The 19337-nt window shown below is 47.9% G+C and overlaps 2 protein-coding genes across 4 annotated transcripts in view; one reads left to right on the forward strand and one right to left on the reverse strand.

Moving 5' to 3' along the window:
* The window catches only part of EFHC1 (EF-hand domain containing 1), a 39618-nt gene extending 31488 nt beyond the window's left edge, over positions 1–8130 (forward strand). For both annotated transcript variants that reach the window (XM_027524824.1, XM_027524825.1), the window contains 2 exons: positions 6116–6326; positions 7896–8130. In XM_027524824.1, coding sequence (XP_027380625.1) covers positions 6116–6326; positions 7896–7967 — 283 coding nt within the window. In that variant the 3' untranslated portion in view covers positions 7968–8130. The remainder of the gene's footprint in view (positions 1–6115; positions 6327–7895) is intronic.
* A 5378-nt stretch (positions 8131–13508) lies between these two features.
* The window catches only part of TRAM2 (translocation associated membrane protein 2), a 69795-nt gene continuing 63966 nt past the window's right edge, over positions 13509–19337 (reverse strand). For both annotated transcript variants that reach the window (XM_027524005.1, XM_027524006.1), the window contains one exon: positions 13509–18594. In XM_027524005.1, the coding sequence (XP_027379806.1) occupies positions 18521–18594 (74 nt within the window). In that variant the 3' untranslated portion in view covers positions 13509–18520. The remainder of the gene's footprint in view (positions 18595–19337) is intronic.

The following is a 19337-nucleotide window of genomic DNA, read 5'->3' on the forward strand; positions in this document are numbered from 1 at the left end:
CTTCAGTTCAGTCACTCAGTTGTGTCCGACTCTTTGCGACCCCATGAACTGCAGCACGCCAGGCCTCCCTGTCCTTCACTATCTCCCAGAGCCTACTCAAACCCATGTCCATTGAGTCAGTGATGCCATCCAGCCGTCTCATCCTCTGTCGTCCCCTTCTCCTCCTGCCCCCAATCCCTCCCAGCATCAGAGTCTTTTCCAGTGAGTCAACTCTTCACATGAGGTAGCCAGAGTATTGGAATTTCAGCTTCAGCATCAGTCCTTCCAAAGAACACTCAGGACTGATGTCCTTTACAATTGACTGGTTGGATCTCCTTGCAGTCCAAGGGACTCTCAAGAGTCTTCTCCAACACCACAGTTCAAAAGCATCGATTCTTCGTTGCTCAGCTTTCTTTATAGTCCAACTCCCACATCCATACATGACTACTGGAAAAACCATAGCCTTGACTAGATGGACCTTTGTTGGCAAAATAATGTCTCTGCTTTTGAATATGCTATCTAGGTTGGTCATAACTTTCCTTCCAAGGAGTAAGCGTCTTTTAATTTCATGGCTGTAATCACCATCTGCAGTGATTTTGGAGCCCCCCAAAATAAAGTATGACACTGTTTCCACTGTTTCCCCATCTATTTCCCATGAAGTGATGGGACTATAATCATGTTAACAGTGTTAATTACTCTAATTTAGGAGTATGAAACACTTTCCATCTGTTTGTCGTCTTCAGTTTCTTTCATCAATGTCTTATAGTTTTCAGTGTATAGATCTTTCACTTTGGTTAAATTTATTCTAGTTTTTTAAATGCTATTATAAATGAGATTGTTTTAATTTTTCTTTCAATAGTTAATTGTTAGTGCATTTCATGTTGTTTAGTTCCTAAGTGGTGTCCGACTCTTTGTGACCCCATGAACTGCAGCACACCAGGCTTCCCTGTCCTTCACTATCTCCCTGAGTTTGTTCAAACTCATGTCTGTTGAGTCAGTGATGCCATCCAACCATCTTATCCTCTGTTACCCCTTCTCTTGCCCTCAGTCTTTGCCAGCATTAGGGTCTTTTCCAAAGAGTCAGCTCTTTGTATCGGGGCCAAAGTATTGGAGCTTCAGCTTCAGCATCAGTCCTTCTGATGAATATTCAGGGTTGATTTCCTTTAGGATTGACTGGTTTGATCTCCTTGCAGTGCAAGGGACTCTCAGGAGTCTTCTCCAGCACCACAGTTCAAAAGCCTCAGTTCTTCAGTATTCAGCCTTCTTTATGGCCCAACTCTCACATGCATACATGACTTCTGGAAAAACCATAGCTTTGACTGTATGGACTTTGTTGGCAAAATGAAGTCTCTGTTTTTTAATACACTGTCTAGGTTTGTCATAGTTTTTCTTCCAAGGAGCAAGTGTCTTCTAATTTCGTGCTGCAGTCACCATCTCCAGTGATTTTGGAGCCAAAGAAAATAAAATCTGTCTTCATTTCCACTTTTTCCACATCTATGTGCCATGAAGTGATGAACCGGATGCCGTGACCTTAGTTTTTTTAATGTTGAGCTTTAAGCCACCTTTTTCACTCTCCTCTTTCACCTTCATCAAGAGGCTCTTTAGTTCCTTTTCACTTTCTGCCATTAGAGTGGTATCTGCATATCTGAGGTTGTTGATATTTCTCTCAGCAATCTTGATTCCAGCTTGTGCTCCATCCAGCCCAGCATTTTGCATGATGTAGTCTGCATAGAAGCTAAATAATCAAGATGACAGTATTCAGCCCTGATGTACTTACCCAATTTTGAACCAGTCTTTTGTATTATGTCTGGTTCTAACTGTTGCTTCTTGACCTGCATACAGGTTTCTCAGGAGGCAGGTAAGGTGGTCTGGTGTTCCCATCTCTTTTAAGAATTTTCCAGTTTGTTGTGATCCACACAGTCAGAGGCTGTGGTCAATGAAGCAGAAGTGAATGGTTTTTTTTTGAGTTCCCTTGCTTTTTCTATGACCCAGAGGATGTTGGCAAGCTGATCTCTGATTTCTCCACCTTTTCTAAATCCAACTTGAACATCTGGAAATCCTTGGTTCATGTACTGCTGAAGCCTAGCTCGAAGGATTTTGAGCATAATTTTGCTGGCATGTGAAAGTTGCATGAGTGCAGTTGTGCGGTAGTTTGAGCATTCTTTGGCATTGCCTTTCTTTGGGATTAGAATGAAAACGGACCTTTTCCAGTCCTGTGGCCACTGCTGAGTTTTCCAAATTTGCTGGCATATTGAGTGCAGCACTTTAACCACATTATCTTTTAGGATTTGAAATAGCTTAGCTGGAATTCCATCACCTCCACTAGCTTTGTTCATAGTAATGCTTTCTAAGGCCCACTTGACTTCACACTCCAGTATATCTGACTCTAGATGAGTGATCATACTATTGTGGTTATCCGGGTCATTAAGACCTTTTTTGTACAGTTCTTCTGTGTATTCTTGCCACCTCTTCTTAATCTCTTCTGCTTCTGTTAGGTCCATACCATTTCTCTGCTTTATTGTGCCCATCTTTGCATGAAATGTTCCCTTAGTATCTTCTAATTTTCTTAGTCTTTCCCATTTTATTATTTTCCTCTACTTTGCATTGTTCACTTAAGAAGGCTTTCTTATCTCCATTTGCTATTCTCTGGAACTCTGCATTCAGTTGGGTATATCTTTCCCTTTCTCCTTTGTTTTTGCTTCTCTTCTCTTCTCAGATATTTGTAAGGCCTCCTCAGACAACCCCTTTACCTTCTTGCATTTCTTTTTCTTGGGGATGGTTTTGGTCACCACCTCCTGTATAGTGTAATGAACCTCCGTCCATAGTTCTTTAGGTACTCTGTCTACCACATCTAATTCCTTGAATCTATTAGATCTGATTTAGGCCATACCTAACTGGGCTAATGGTTTTCCTTGCTTTCTTCAATTTGAGTCTGAATTTTGCAATAAGGAGCTGATGATCTGAGCCACAGTCAGCTCCAGATCTTGTTTTTGCTGATGGAACAACAGACTGGTTCCAGATCAGGAAAGGAGTATGTCAAGGCTGTATATTTTCACCCTGATTATTTAATTTATATGAAGAGTACATCATGAGAAATGCTGAGCTGGATGAAACACAAGCTGGAATCAAGATTGCTGGGAGAAATATCAATAACCTCAGATATGCAGATGACACCACCCTTACGGCAGAAAGTGAAGAGGAACTAAAAAGCCTCTTGATGAAAGTCAAAGAGGAGAGTGAAAAAGTTGGCTTAAAGCTCAACATTCAGAAAACGAAGATCATGGCATCTCGTCCCATCACTTCATGGCAAATAGATGGGGAAACAGTGGAAACAGTGACAGACTTTATCTTTTTGGCCTCCAAAATCACTGGAGATGGTGACTGCAGCCATGAAATTAAAAGATGCTTACTTCTTGGAAGGAAAGTTATGACCAACCTAGATAGCATATTCAAAAGCAGAGACATTTCTTTGTCAACAAAGAACATCATATAGTCAAGACTATCGTTTTTCCTGTGGTCATGTATGGATGTGAGAGTTGGACTATAAAGAAAGCTGAGCACCAAAGAATCAATGCTTTTCAACTGTGGTGTTGGAGAAGACTCTTGAGAGTCCTTTGGACTATAAGGAGATCCAACCAGTCCATCCTAAAGGAAATCAGTCCTGAATGTTCATTGGAAGGACTGATGCTGAAGCTGAAACTCCAGTACTTTGGCAACCTGATTCGAAGAGCTGACTCATTTGAAAAGACCCTGATGCTGGGAAAGATTGAAAATGGGAGGAGAAGAGAATGACAGAGAATGAGATGGTTGGATGGCATCACTGACTCAATGGACATGAGTTTGAGTAAATTCCGGGAGTTGGTGATGAACAGGGAGGCCTGGCGTGCTGTGGTTCATGGGGTCGCAAAGAGCTGGACACGACTAAGCAACTGAACTGAACTGAAAGACTAATATATAAGATCCTGTCATCTGTAGACTGAAACAGTTGTACTTCTTCCTTTTCTCTTTGGATGCCTTTCATTTATTTTTCTTGCCTAATTTCTCCGGCTAGGTCTCTGTAGGGCTTTCCCAATGGCTCAGCGGTTAAGAATCTGCCTGCAAGGCAGGAGATGCAAAAGACTCTGGTTCAGTCCCTGGGTCAGAAAGATCCCCTGGAGGAGGAAATGGCAATCTACTCCAGTATCCTTGCCTGAAAAACCCCACGGAGAGAGGAGCCTGTTGGGCTACAGTCCAAAGGGTCACAAAGAGTCAGCCACAACCGAGTGGGCACACAGGTCTCTGTTGAGTAGAAGTGGCAAGAGTATGTACCTTTGTCTGGTTCCTGATCTTATAGAATGGGCATCATCGTCTTGTTCACTACAAGGTATGTTATTAGCTGGGGGATTCTCATGTGTGGCCATTATAACGTTGAGATACATTCCTTCTCTACCTAATTTATTTGAATTTTCATCATGAAAGGATGTTGAGTTTTGTCAAATGCTTTTTCTGTATGTATTGAGATGATCATATTTAGGTATGTGTGTATTTATGTATGTATGTATTCTTCATTCTCAGTGTGTATTGATTTCTATATGTTGAACCATACTTGCCTAGTCAGGGTAAATCCCACTTGATCATGATGTACAATCTTTTTAATGTGCTGTTGAATTCAGTTTGGTGGTATTTTGTTGAGGACTTTTGCATTTGTGTTCACCAAGGGTTATTGGTCTGTAATTTTCTTTTCTTGTAGTGTCATTGTTTGGATTTGATGTCAAAGTATGCTGGCCTTGTATGCATTTGGGAGTGTTTCCTCCTCTTCATTTTTTTTGGGAGGAGTTTGAAATGGATTGGTATTAATTCTGCCTTAAATATTTGGTACAGTTCACCATGAAACCATCTGGTCCTGGGAATTTGTTGGGAGATTTTTGATTCCTGATTAATCTTCATATCATTAGTCTGTTTAGATTTTCTATTTCTTTGTGATTCAGGCTTGGTAGGTTGTTTGTTTTTAGGAATTTATCAATTTCTTCCAGGTTATCCAACCCATTGATAAGTAAATTGTTCATAGTAGTCTCTTCTGATCCTTTGTATTTCTGTGGTATTAGTTGTAATGTCTCTCCTCATTTCTGATTTTGAGTATTTTTTTAAAAAATTGATCAAGTTAAAACGTTTGTCAGTTTTATCTTTTTTTTTTTTTAAAAAAGGGTCTTAGTTTCATTGATCTTGTCTATCATTTTTCCAGGATCTCTTTCCTTTCTTTCTGCTCTGATCTTTCCTTTCTTCTGCTAACTCTGGGCTTTTATTTTTATTTTTCTAGTTCCTTGAGGTATAAACTTAGGTGGTTTGAGATCTTTCTTCATTCTTCTTTTGGGCTGCACTGCATGGCTCATGGGATCTTAGTTCCTTCATCAGGGATTGAACTTGGGCCACAGCAGTGAAAGCACCTAGTCCTAACCACTGGACTGCCCACGAACTCCTCCTTTTTCTTTATTACTGTAAACTTCCCTCTTAGAACTGCTTTTGCTGTATCCCATAAATTTTGGTATGTGGTATAGGGGACCACTGAACAACACAGGTTGGAACTGTGTGAGTGTACTTATATGCAGATTTTTTTTTCAGTGAATATGTATTGCACTTGTATACAATCCTCAATGGGTTGAATCTGTGGATACAGAACCACCACACATTCAGAGGGCTGACTATAAGTTATACCCAGATTTTTGACTGTGTGGAGGGCTGATGCCCCTAAACCCTGATTTTGTTCAAGGGTTAACTGTATATCTATTTTTGTTTGTTTCTAGATATTTTATTTCTCTTTTACTTTGATTTCTTCATCACACTACTTTTAGGCATCTGTTTCTAAAAACATTCATTTCTAGGTGATGCAACACAGATGCTGACAATCATGTGACTCCCGCAGATGCCTGACTTGGAGGAGGCTGCAGTGGTGGTAGGTCTGGCTTTTTGTGGTGCAAGTATTTGACAGATGGTAGCGAGGGAGGCTGAGCCACAGACATGAACAGTTACTGATCAGCTCAGCATCAAAACTATATCATTAGAGGCTTCCTCAGCTTCACCAAGTGAGAACTTTGGTCACTGAGATAAGACAGTTGGAGAATGAACACCACGTCCAGCCATTTCTTTCCTCTCTCCACAGCCAGCAAGCGGAAGAAGACCCGGGTGTGCGGGATCTGGAGGCCCTGATAGACACAATCCAGAAGCAACTGAAAGATCGCCCGTGCAGGGACAACATCCGCGAGGCCTTTCAGATCTATGACAAGGAAGCTTCAGGATACGTGGACAGGGAGACGTTCTTTAAAATCTGTGGCTCTTACCAACTCCCAGTTGATGACTCCTTAATTAAGGAGGTGAGTAGGAGTTACTTTTCTGGGCTAACTGTGGAGGATGGGCACTGCTCACTCGCTCCCAAAGGCAGCTGCATTTGTATTTTAACTGGGGAAGCTTTGGGGTGCTCAAATCAGATCTGCCGTTCAGTCCTGATTATGGCATTTGCCTTTGACTCTTATCATTGGTTGGTCATTCCTAATGCTGTTGTAGGGCATCTCTTTAAGTGGGCAGGGTTCAGACAGCAGAGCGGCCGGTGAGCCATGTGGGTGCAGGAGGAGGGCGGTCGCCAAGGCGGATGGAATAGCTGGACTGGGCAGGATGGGGGAGCCTCTGACCCCTTCAAGGTGACCCCTATGCTTGTCCATTGGTAGGGCTGGCATGGGAGAGGGCGTGACCACTGACCCAGGTCCATGGCCAGCTGGACATTCTCCTCTTAGAGTTTCCATGAGGGAGCTGAGGGGGCATTTCATACCTCTTTCTCTTTATAAAGGACTTCCCTGGTGGCTCAGATGGTAAAGCGTCTGTCTACAACGCGGGAGACCCAGGGTCAATCCCTGGGTCGGGAAGATCCCCTGGAGAAGGAAATGGCAATCCACTCCAGTACTATTGCCTGGAAAATCCCAAGGACAGAGGAGCCTGGTGGGCTATAGTCCATGGGGTCGCAAAGATCAGACACGACTGAGTGACTTCACTTTCACTTTCTATTTATAAATCCCTTTGACCAGGTTCAGGATGCCTGTCAGGACTAGAAGTTAGGACAGGCTTTCTCCCTCAGTTGCCAATGACAGTGGCTGATACGAGACATTCTCACTGATGAAGAGCATTGTGGTGCTGTAGTCCTTCTTAAGGACACTTCAGCACATGGGATGCTGGGAAGTTAAGAGTCATTTGGGGAAAGCTTTTGTTTGGGATTGGTGTGACTAGCTTGGGGACAAGAATTTGTCAGACAGGAACCTTAGCAAGGAGTGAGGAGGCAGGTGGAAGGATAACATCAGCTTTTCCCTGCTTTTGGACTCAGACTGAGATATCGGCTCTTCCTTGGTCTCGAGACTGCTGCCTTCAGCAGTCTCGTGTGAGCAAAACTCCCATCTGGCTTCCCAAGCCTCAGGCCAATAGCATGTCCAGCCTTTGATTTTTACATCATTTGTATCACCTGTGACCTGACATGGGCGCTGCATCAGGGGGTGGGGGAGGGATGGGTCTGCACACATCTTTTAACCACAGTGGATCAGTGTACTTACTGCCACTCACAGGTGAGTTTCAGGAGACCTGGTGTTAGCAGTGACATAACTATATTTTTCTCTTAGGCTGTGATAACAGCAGCCCTGATGGATAGTCTTGTAACTGAATATAAGAACAAAACTGCTTTGAAAATGACAGTATTCTTATAAATGTTAGACCTGAAACCTCGGGCAGGCCATTTACACCATCTGAGCTTTCTTTTCATGAAGCGTAAGATTGGGGAAGGCTCCCAAGATCATGTCAGATCAGCTGAGGGTATAAACAGTTGAGCTGTTAGAGTGTGGGGGGCGGTCACTAAAGAGGCTCTGCTGCGGAGCTGAAAGCAGCCTCCTGTCTCTCACCTGCAGCTCATCAGAATGTGCTCTCACGGAGAAGACAAGATCGACTACTATAACTTCGTCCGTGCTTTCTCCAACTGACCTGCTGAGGACAGAACGCAGCGGAGTGTGTTGACTTTGGGCCTCCATCTACCTGTACGCCTCACAGAGGCATTTACAGGCATCTTGAAATTCCATTTCTCTTTTGGTTCTTATATTTCACTACCAATGAAGGCTAAATTAAATTGGATCTTGTAGGAGCTAAGGTTGGTGCCTTATTTAGGGAAGGGGACAGGGGTGTTGTGATGGTTAATTCTGTGTCAGCTTGACTAAATACGGGTGCCTGGACATTTCTGGGTGTGTCTGTGAGGCTGTTTCTGAATGAGGTTACCATCCAAGTTGGTGGATGGAGGAAAGCACATGGCCCCCTCTAGGATGGGAGCCCCTCACCCCTCACCCCTCACCCCTCACTAAAGGCTTGAAGAGAACAAAAAGGCTGACCCTTCCCTAATAAGAAAGGACTCCTCCAGCCTGCCATGACATCAGCTTTTTCCTGCTCTGGGACTCAGACTGAGATGTTGGCTCTTCCTTGGTCTCGAGGCTGCTGGCCTTCAGACAGGACCTCCTCATCAGCTCTCAACAAGTCTCCAGACTGCTGACTATAGATACTGGAGCTTGTCAGGCTCCACAGTTACAAGAACCAGTTCTTTATAATCAGTCCCTTTCTCTCTCTGTATAGAGCCTATTGGTTCTATTTCTCTGGAGAAAGAACCCTGATAATGCAGGAGCAGAATGAATAGGAGCAGGACGATAGAATTTGCTCAGAGAGACACCATGTGGGGTGTGGTACTGCTGCCAGACCACCCCTCCCCCTAGCCGGGTAGAGAAGTAGACACCGTTTTTCAACTGCAGTTCTAGGCCCCTTAGTAGACCTGCATTTTAAAAAATTAGATATTAGGTTGGTGCAAATGTAACTGCACCAAATGCAGTTACAAATGTTTTAGACCATGAATTTAAATCATTGTAACAAGGCTCAAACACATCAAATAAATATAAACAGCAAGTAATAAGTCATTAGCGAAAAACAAAAAGCAATAAAGCAAGAAATGTGGATTAAAATGATGTATAACATAACTACATTTATTTAAGAATGTATTCTGACATCAAATGATGACGTTCAACCATGCCAAACAGCAATTACTTTTGCACCAACCACGACCTGCCTCTTGAGAAATCTGTGTGCAGGTCAGGAAGCAACAGTTAGAACGACATGGAACAACAGACTGGTTCCAAATAGGAAAAGGAGTACATCAAGGCTGTATATTGTCACCCTGCTTATTTAACTTCTATGCAGAGTACATCATGAGAAACGCTGGACTGGAAGAAACACAGGCTGGAATCAAGATTGCCGGGAGAAATATCAATAACCTCAGATATGCAGATGACACCACCCTTATGGCAGAAAGTGAGGAGGAACTAAAAAGCCTCTGGATGAAAGTGAAAGAGGAGAATGAAAAAGTTGGCTTAAAACTCAACATTCAGAAAACGAAGATCATGGCATCTGGTCCCATCACTTCATGGGAAATAGATGGGGAAACAGTGGAAACAGTGTCAGACTATTTTTTGGGGCTCCAAAATCACTGCAGATGGTGATTGCAGCCACGAAATTAAAAGACGCTTACTCCTTGGAAAAAAAGTTATGACCAACCTAGATAGCATATTCAAAAGCAGAGATATTACTTTGCCAACAAAGGTCCGTCTAGTCAAGGCTATGGTTTTTCCAGTGGTCATGTATAGATGTGAGAGTTGGACTGTGAAGAAAGCTGAGCACCAAAGAATTGATGCTTTTGAACTGTGGAGTTGGAGAAGACTCTTGAGAGTCCCTTGGACTGCAAGGAGATCCAACAAGTCCATTCTGAAGGAGATCAGCCCTGGGATTTCTTTGGAAGGAGTGATGCTAAAGCTGAAACACCAGTACTTTGGCCACCTCATTCGAAGAGTTGACTCATTGGAAAAGACTCTGATGCTGGGAGGGATTGGGGGCAGGAGAAGAAGGGGACGACAGAGGATGAGATGGCTGGATGGAATCACTGACTCGATGGACGTGAGTCTGAGTGAACTCTGGGAGATGGTGATGGACAGGGAGGCCTGGCGTGCTGCGATTCATGGGGTCACAAAGAGTCAGACATGACTGAGCGACTGAACTGAACTAAACATGCTTATACTACCCAGAGCCATCTACAGATTCAGTGTAATTCCCGACTGAGCAACTGACCTGACCTGACCTGAAAGGAACAGGAACTATCACGGGGTGGTATACGGATTCGTATTGTTTCATGAAATGTTTGTTTCATGAGTCATGATGTATAATGTATTTCTTGATGTTGGCTGTAGCTTAAAAAAAATAAATTTAGAGAAACTGCTCTTAGAGAGCCTGGCCTCAAGATAAGGAGAACAGATTAGAATAACAGCTCCCAGTTGTCAACCAGGCTCTGATGCACTTTTGGAAGTCCAGAAGCAGGGCTGCTCCTCAGCTGAAGTCAGCCACCAGCTTCACCTTTATAAGCACTGTCTTGGATTTCTCACCACCAGTACTCTGTCTGCACTCCCAGGGGCCTGAAAATACCATCTAGTCAAGCCTGTTACCTGTAGGCTTCAGGGGTACCCGAGAAGATATCTCTAGATTTCCAGATCAGGGGTCACTTGGATGAGTGAATATCCTGCTGGTGTAGGAGCATGAGCCTGTTCCTATGAGAAATCAATTCATCGAGTGCTCTGTTCAAACCACAAGCTTAGTGTTCACTGTCTCTAAATCTCACCACCACCATTCCCTCCAAAAACAATCAAGCGAGCAAATCAATCCCAAAGAAAGGCAATGCCAAAGAATGCTCAAACTACCGCACAATTGCACTCATCTTACAAGCTAGTAAAGTAATGCTCAAAATTCTCCAAGCCAGGCTTCAGCAATACGTGAATCATGAACTTCCAGATAGATGTTCAAGCTGGTTTTAGAAAAGGCAGAGGAACCAGAGATCAAATTGCCAACATCCGCTGGATCATGGAAAAAGGAAGAGAGTTCCAGAAAAACATCTATTTCTGCTTTATTGACTATGCCAAAGCCTTTGACTGTGTGGATCACAATAAACTGTGGAAAATTCTGAAAGAGATGGGAATACCAGACCACCTGACCTGCCTCTTGAAAAACCTATATGCAGGTCAGGAAGCAACAGTTAGAACGACATGGAACAACAGACTGGTTCCAAACAGGAAAAGGAGTATGTCAAGGCTGTATATTGTCATCCTGCTTATTTAACTTCTATGCAGAGTACATCATGAGAAACGCTGGACTGGAAGAAGCATAAGCTGGCATCAAGATTGCTGGGAGAAATATCAATAACCTCAGATATGCAGATGACACCACCCTTATGGCAGAAAGTGAAGAGGAACTAAAAAGCCTCTGGATGAAAGTGAAAGAGGAGAGTGAAAAAGTTGGCTTAAATTTAGCTCAACATTTAGAAAACGAAGATCATGGCATCTGGTCCCATCACTTCATGGGAAATAGATGGGGAAACAGTGGAAACAGTGTCAGACTTTATTTTGGGGGGCTCCAAAATCACTGCAGATGGTGATTGCAGCCATGAAATTAAAAGACGCTTACTCCTTGGAAGGAAAGTTATGACCAACCTAGATAGCATATTCAAAAGCAGAGACATCACTTTGCCATAAAAGGTCCGTCTAGTCAAGGCTATGGTTTTTCCAGTGGTCATGTATGGATGTGAGAGTTGGACTACAAAGAAAGCTGAGTGCCGAAGAATTGATGCTTTTGAACTGTGGTGTTGGAGAAGACTCTTGAGAGTCCCTTGGACTGCAAGGAGATCCAACCAGTCCATTCTAAAGGAGATCAGTCCTGGGTGTTCTTTGGAAGGACTGATGCTGAAGCTGAAATTCCAATACTTTGGCCACCTCATGCGAAGAGTTGACTCATTGGAAAAGACTCTGATGCTGGGAGGGATTGGGGGCAGGAGGAGAAGGGGACAACAGAGGATGAGATGGCTGGATGGTATCACTGACTCGATGGACGTGAGTTTGAGTGAACTCCGGGAGTTGGTGATGGACAGGGAGGCCTGGCGTGTTGCAATTCATGGGGTTGCAAGGATTTGGACACAACTGAGCAACTGAACTGAACTGAAGCAAACCAACCAGCCAACTGCCTCCCCCAAAACACCGAGCACAGCTGAGTGAGCAAGCTAGCTCAGAAAGGCTGACCGCTTGGCTCTCCCAGCTGAGCCCTGGCTCTCCCGTGCCTTCGCCTCAGGTGCACGGTTCCTGCTTGGCCCTCATAGTCCGTGCATGTCCCTCAGCCAACTGCACCCATCTCTAAGCTCTCTCTGGAGATGGGCAACAGGCCACCTGACTGTGCCAGCTGTGTCCCTTGCCCACTGCTGGCACAAGCACTCAGGCAGCATCTGTTCAGCACCGACACTGACATCTGGTGGCTTCTACACAGACTCAGCCCTGTCTTCTTTTAGCCAGGTGACACCATAACACAGTCGTCCTCCCTTATCCACACCTTTACTTTACAATTACTACAGTAAGCCATGGTCTGAAAATATTAGATGGAAAGTTCCGAAGATGCTGTGTAAGTTTTAAATTGTGTGCCATTCTGAGTACTGTGCTGACTCTTGCACCATCCCGCTCTGTCCCACCTCGGATCTCCAGCCATCAGTGTCGAGATCGAGGATCGCCCCAAGCAAGTGCGCTTCCTCCTGACGTGTGGTCAAGTCAGCAGTAGCCCAAGGCTCCATCATGGCGTCTGCAGCATACAGCTCATGTCACCCCACCACACAGCCATTCAGTCAACTCACGTCGTGAGGAGAAGGATAAGTGCAGCACAGTTAAGATAAAATTTTTAGAGACCACATTCACATAGCTTTCATTATGGTGTATGTTTGTAATTGTTCTCTCTTACTGTGCCTAATTTATAGACTTCACTGTAGGTAGGTATGTTTAGGAAAACACAGTGTGTATAGGGCCCGGTCCTGTCTGGGGTTTCAGGGATCCACTGAGGGTCTCAGAACACACCCCTGTGGATGACAGGTAGCCATTGGGCACAGTGCACCTCCTCCTGGAGCTTCCTAACCACCCCCCCAACGTCGGCACACTCCTGTCCACATTTACACCTCCTGTTACAGACACAAGTAAAAGGCGTTCTGCTACCCACCACTCAAAATAACTGACTTGTTCTCTGTCCTTAAGTCCAGCTCCCTTACTCACATGACCACAATAAACAACTATCTCAAAAGATATGCAAGAAATTACTAACAGTGAAAAACATTAGAAATGAGGCTGAAATGGCCGCAAACTCATTCTTCATATAAAAGCACACTTGCGAATACAAACTTAAGATTACAGTTGGTGCAAGTTCTTACAAAAAAGAAAGTTGCCAGCAATGTCACTATTTTCAAACAATCTTAATTGTAACCTTTTCAATCTTCAGGGGAAGAAACATACTCTATAAATGCATTGAAGCAACACTCTAAACAATTCCCTTATAACCATCTGACTTCGAGGTGAAATAAAATAACTGCAACTTTAAAAAGCAAATGTGAGCATCCAGGTAAAAAGCAATTATACCTGAGACAATTAGACTAATAATTCTATGCCTTTTATTCAGTTATTTCAAAAATATTTGATCATTTGTCTCAAAATGTACATTTTAAAAAATTCATACAAAACTGTAATTTGTTTTAAAATCGGACAGAAACAGTGGGAAAAGGATTTGGAAAAAAGTTCACTGAAAGTATAAAGAGCCCCCTCAAAAAAAACAAAACCCTTTTACATGAAAGCATAAATACGGCAGGTACAAATTTTCCTTGAGTTCCTCGTTGGAAATTTGGTCCATAACATGAACAGGCTGAAGTGGAAGAGTGAAGAGATACTTCGTCCACATCTGCATTATGAGTTGCTCAGGGCACCAGCAGCCTCAGCTCATCCTTCAGATGTTTATTAAACAAGAGAAACTGAAAACGATGAGGTGTAGAGTCTCGTCACATAAACACTTGACTCTGTACCCAAGGAGATGGTGGCACTTACCACTGGTCAGATGCGATCGGGTGACCAGGGGTGTGCACACACGGCTGATTCCCAGGAAAACCTCCCTCCTCTCCACACAAACTCTTAAATGCTTTCAGCGAAGTGCTGGTGATGCCTCAGGTGTCTCACAGAACTTATTCCCAGATGCTAACCTATTAATGCCCCATCGTGAGGATGGTTTTTTTTTTTTTTTTTCCTTTTTAAACAGTTTAAAAAATACAGGGACTTCTAAGACGATGCTATAATGTTCCACTAGAATGCCACCAAGGTCACGAGAACGACAAAGAGGGAGCGTGGCTACCGTTTCTTCTGTGGGGATGACGACCACCCTCCCGTGGGTCCCGTCCTGCCCCAGTGGCCGAGCACTGGGAGGGACAGACGGCCTGTGGGAAAGACCACTGGCCGGGAGAGTTATTGCACAACCCGGAAGAGTGAGGAGGTGGCGGGAAGGGGCGGGCGAGGGGGAGCTGATGCTCAACAAGGTAACACTGCACGGAGGGGGCGTCTGCCACAGCCCAGCAGGACCCACGTCAGACGGGCATCTGTGAGTAACACTTGTGACCGGAAGTAAGAGTAAACACCTTCCTGCATAAACTTTGGGTCGAATGGGAAACAGAACAGATGAGAAGAGGCTGCTATGAGGATACCTTTTCTTCTACACGTCGGGGGAGCTGGATGAGCAGGGTTCAGCGCATGAGCCAGAGGCATGGCGGCCTGGTGCCCAGGGAGCCCCAAGCTTCCCTGATGGGCAGCTGCCCGCAGAGGGGCCCTCACAAGCACCTGGACTCGAGGAGGAACTGGAAACCACCAGGTCCTGACAACGGGCAGGGGCGAGGCTAAGACGAATGAGGGGAAACCGTCAGAGTCCGTGTCCCTTTTCCACGGAGCCCTACTGGGGCCGGGGGCTGGCCACACGGTGCAGGTGGAGGCCAGGAGACCCCGGTAAGGAAGGCACTTCTGACAAAAAGATACAGGATCAGCTCAGGGCACAAAGAGGTCTCGCAGAGCCAGCGTCCCCATGCTTTCTGGGGACCTCCATAAAAGACAGCGAGCTGGTAAGGGAGGCGGCTGGGGGAACCGTGGTCTTTCACAGCCTTCTGAAAGGAATTACTACTCACGCAAGAACTGAGAGAGAGAGAAGTTGGTGAAGGCTCCTTCCTGAGGCAGCCATACCCGGGGAGAGACTCGACTTAGGTCCCTAGTGATCTGTCAACAGCCCAGTTGTGCATTCGTGCCTAAGCCCTCCTGAGGAGAGGGCTGCAAGCTAAGATGGCAGTGTGGAGAGAGAGAGACCACTTGGCGGCCCTGACTCCCAAGCCACTCTCCACGGGGTCAGGCCCTGACCCTCAGGAGAGGGGGTCTGTTCACTGGGACACAGGGGCCCCTGCAGGTGCGAGTCACATGCAGACCTCCCCGCCCCCTTGGCCTCCCAGCCTAGGACAGACCGACAGGGAGGCCGAAGCCCAGGAGAGAAACCAAAAGGCTGCAAGGAGCAGCCACTTTGAACTTGAACCCGGGAGGGGGGTGCACACCCTGCCCCTACCTTCTCCTCAGCACCGAGGAAAGTCAAAGGTGACAAGAAAAAAGGTCCCCAAAGCAAACCCAGCCGCGCGCATCCCGGAACACCCGGCCCGGCTCCAGGGCTTTCCAGTCAACAGCACCCTCTGCAGAGGGGGCCAGGGCAGGGATCTAGTCTGGTTTCTGAAGTGTGGTAGCTCCGCTTGGGACAGAAATGGGAGAGGCACTCGTTGGGAAAGGACGCAGGTCTGCAGAGACACATGCAGGACTAGGACTGACCAGGCCCAGCTTGGCCTGCTCCTGGGTCCCCCAGAACTGCCCTGCCTTCAGAAGGGGCACCTATAACCAAGGAATAATACACAGTTATCAGAACCCGGGGCGAGACGACAACTTCCCATCACAGAGCCTCCAGGGAGGGTTAGGATCGCCACCCCAGGGCCTCCTCTCCCATGCTACCAGATGCCCCCACGTGTGCCAGCCGGCGATGATGGGGTGGGGTGGGGCTGCTGAGGTAGATAAGTGTCTGCTCGGCTCCTGGCAGATGGTGCTAAGCAGCCTCTCAAACTTGGGGGCGTCTGGCCGGGCCATCACAGAGGATGTGAGACTGAAGAACAGATCCAGAATGGCCAAACCAAGACAAGGCAGCCCAAGTTCTCAAGACCAAGCGGAACTGAGATTTTTCGGCCCCTGGTCACACACAGTGAGCCAACCTGCCACAGGCTTGGCTCTGCTCTGAAGCGAATGTGCCAGGCACCCCCAGTTACCCTCTCAGCCTCCCCTCAAATCACTCCTGAAGCTGGCGGGTGGGACACTAGCCTCCCGTAATGTTCTCAGGGGCTTCACATGGTGGGGAAGATTTCCCCAACTCTCATCAGGGAACCGACCCCATCGTTTAGGATGCAGTGCGAGTCGGCCCGGGCCCAGGCTGGTGGTACCACCGTGAGGCACATGGTAAACACCTGTGTTCTGTCAGTGATCACCTTGGTACCCGAGAAGGGACGCTGCTCTGGGCAGGGCCCCAGCTGCGGCTCCCTCCTCCCCGGCCCAGGGAGAAGGCATGACGCTGCAGGGCTCCCCAGCATGGGGGGTGGCCTCCGGGGAGCAGTGCCAAGGCCAAGGACACCTAGAGAGGACTGGGCCGGGCGTGAGGCCAGTGGGCAGGCTGAGGAGGCTGCAGGCTGACCTGGGCTACATACACAGCATCCCCAGGCAAGCAGGAGCAGAAACTCGGCTACAGCCACGAGCGGGGAGGGGGACTATTTGAACGGCTGAGGGCGTTCTAGACTGGATCCGCTCAGTTGGTACAAGCCACCCTTTCACCAACATTCTCCCTTGCAGCCCAGGTAAGTGTCAGGGAAGGAGAAGATGGGAGAAGTTCGCGTTTTCACAAGCATTGTCCCTCTCCTAATGGTAATCAAGAGAACCCCTTCCCCTCTCCAGGGCCTCATCCTGAGCAGAGAAGCGAGGGTCTACCAGGCTGTCAGGAAGCAAATCCCAGGCACTGGGAGATTAAAACTTTTCTCTGGGGCAAGTGACCTGGAGAAGGAAGCTGCCTTGATGAAGAGACCCATTTCCCCCATGCTGGGTAATAACTCAAGGTTTACTTTCTATTCTGGTGTCAGGGAGAAGAGCAGCCCCTCAAATGGCACTAACATGCCTGCTCCCACCAGCTCCACACGGCACTCAGGTCTCCTCCTGAGAGCCTCGCTCCCTGCTGGAGTCCTCACAAGGCACTGTGAGGCCTGGAAGCCTTGTCTTTGGGGGGTTGGGGGGGAACACGTGGGGGGAAGGTGCAAAAAGACTCCCGTCAACAAGGCTGGGTCTGCCCTCCTAACCAGCAAAGCGATTCTGAGTCAGCCTGGGTTTATACCGTCTAAAATGCTGTGGGCGTGCTCAGCAAACAGCAGCAGACAACGACAACTCCATAGGACAGTCAGCAAGTGAGGCTCGCAGGTGAGGGGCCTAGGTGACCCTCGCTGGGGCACCAGGGGTCACCGGGGAGCTTAGTGTTCCTGCAGCGAGAGAGATGAAGTCAGGGGCAAGGCCAGCCCCCAACAGGCAGGGCTGCTGGGTTTAGAACCGGCGTGTCCCCCGCTGGGCTGGTTTGTTAACTGCTGTTTGGTTTGGTTGCTGGTGAAAGATGGGAAGCGCAGTGCAGCTGGACGTGCTACCGAAGGCCAGGTCGATGCCGTCATTTCTGCCGCATTACCTCCCTGGAGGTGCCCACCGCGCCGGTTACTTTGCTCTTGCTGTAGAGTGGGATGACTCGTCCTCCTCTAGCAGGTCCCCGACAGAGAGCAGGGGTGGCTGCCGATGCATGACCAGCCACGGGACCCCATTCAGTCACCACCATCCTTCTGGAACGAGTTGTCACGTCCCAAAGCCAAACGCCTTGGCACTTAGGACTAGAAAGGGCCCCCGGGACGGGGGAGGCGGGGTGGTGCTCAAGATGGCACGTGCAGAACTGCAATCATACATCTCGTCAGTTCATCAGCACCTAGGAGATGATGATCCGAGAGAGCCGGTCTCTCCTCCTGCTGCCCATCCGCATAGAGATCACCGAGGGGCCACTGCCGGCTTGGTGGAGGATCCATGGCACGGGGCGGCCCACTCAAGTCCCAGGGACTGGGTGTTAGATGGCCAGCACTGCAGGCTTAGCCTCCTCTCGTTGTAAAAAATCAGACACGGAGAAATTGCACGATAAGGTACACTAACGAGTAGAAAGAGAAACAAGCCATGAAAGAAGAGAAAGAGGAGGCCGACAGAAAAGGAACCGTGAGAGAGCCTGGGCTTCTAGCAAACCCCACCCAGGACAGAGGTGAGGAGGTGCGGCGGTCTGAGGAAGGGAAAGAGGGAGATTTTTGGTTTTATTGAGAACGGTTCATGGAGGAAGAAGAGGAGACAGCTGAGACGTAAGAAAGAGGAAAAGGCCCTGTGTGAAGACGGGATTGTGCTGTTCGAGGCGGGGCGCCTGGAGCAGGAAGGCGGGTGGGGGCGCTCCCTGCTGGCCCCACGAGAGGATTGCTGTTCTCAGCACTTTGGCCTTAAGGAGACTTCAGTTTCTTAGTCCGTGTGGAGGTTCCATTCTCGGCTTTCACCACCCCATTTTCGTGGTAACCTGGGAATAAAAGGAGACGGACGTGGTGTTTCTGTTGCGTCTGAAGCGGGAGGCGGCGGGTAGGGGTGGGAGCGGAGGGGTGGGGGGAGGCCTGGCAGCCCTGTGGCTCTCCACGGGACAAGCCGAGGGGACCCAGGCTGCAGCCCCCCATGGCGAAGGACACCAGCAGGCCGTTTCCGGGGGGCCCTGATCCCCGCTAAGGTGGCTGGTCTCTGTCCTTCAGCAGGAGGGGCTGGGGTGACACACGGCCACCGAGGCCGGCCCAGACTCTCCTGAAATCACTCCAAGGCCTCTGGGGTCCTCAGCTCCCCTCAGGCCCCTGCAGGGCACTGGCCGGCTTCAGCAAAGCTTCAGGGAAGCTGACCGGCCGGACAGGAGGAGGTGGAGAGGCTGCAGGGACAAGGCCGTACCCTCTTGCCTGATGCTCCCTCTGCCCGAAAAAACTCCGCTTTTTCTTGTCAGCAACACCCAGTCTCCTTGCTCAGAGTCAGAGGCTCATTTGGCTACAGCCTCGCCCCGTACCCACCCCCACCCCCAGCGAGGCCTGACTCGTAGCCACACCCAGCCGCACACGTGTCTGAAACACACACAAGCCCTGCCAAGCAGGCCACACCTGGAGAAAGGCCAGTGACTCAGAAGACAGAGCCTGGCGCAGACAGGCCCCCAGGCTGCATGGAGAGCATGGGGCTGGCAGCGCCCCAGGACCTGGCAGGGGCCAGAGGAGAAGGGGGTGTCCCCCATCC

Source organism: Bos indicus x Bos taurus, chromosome 23 (assembly GCF_003369695.1).
Source record: "Bos indicus x Bos taurus breed Angus x Brahman F1 hybrid chromosome 23, Bos_hybrid_MaternalHap_v2.0, whole genome shotgun sequence".
Lineage (NCBI taxonomy): Eukaryota > Metazoa > Chordata > Mammalia > Artiodactyla > Bovidae > Bos > Bos indicus x Bos taurus.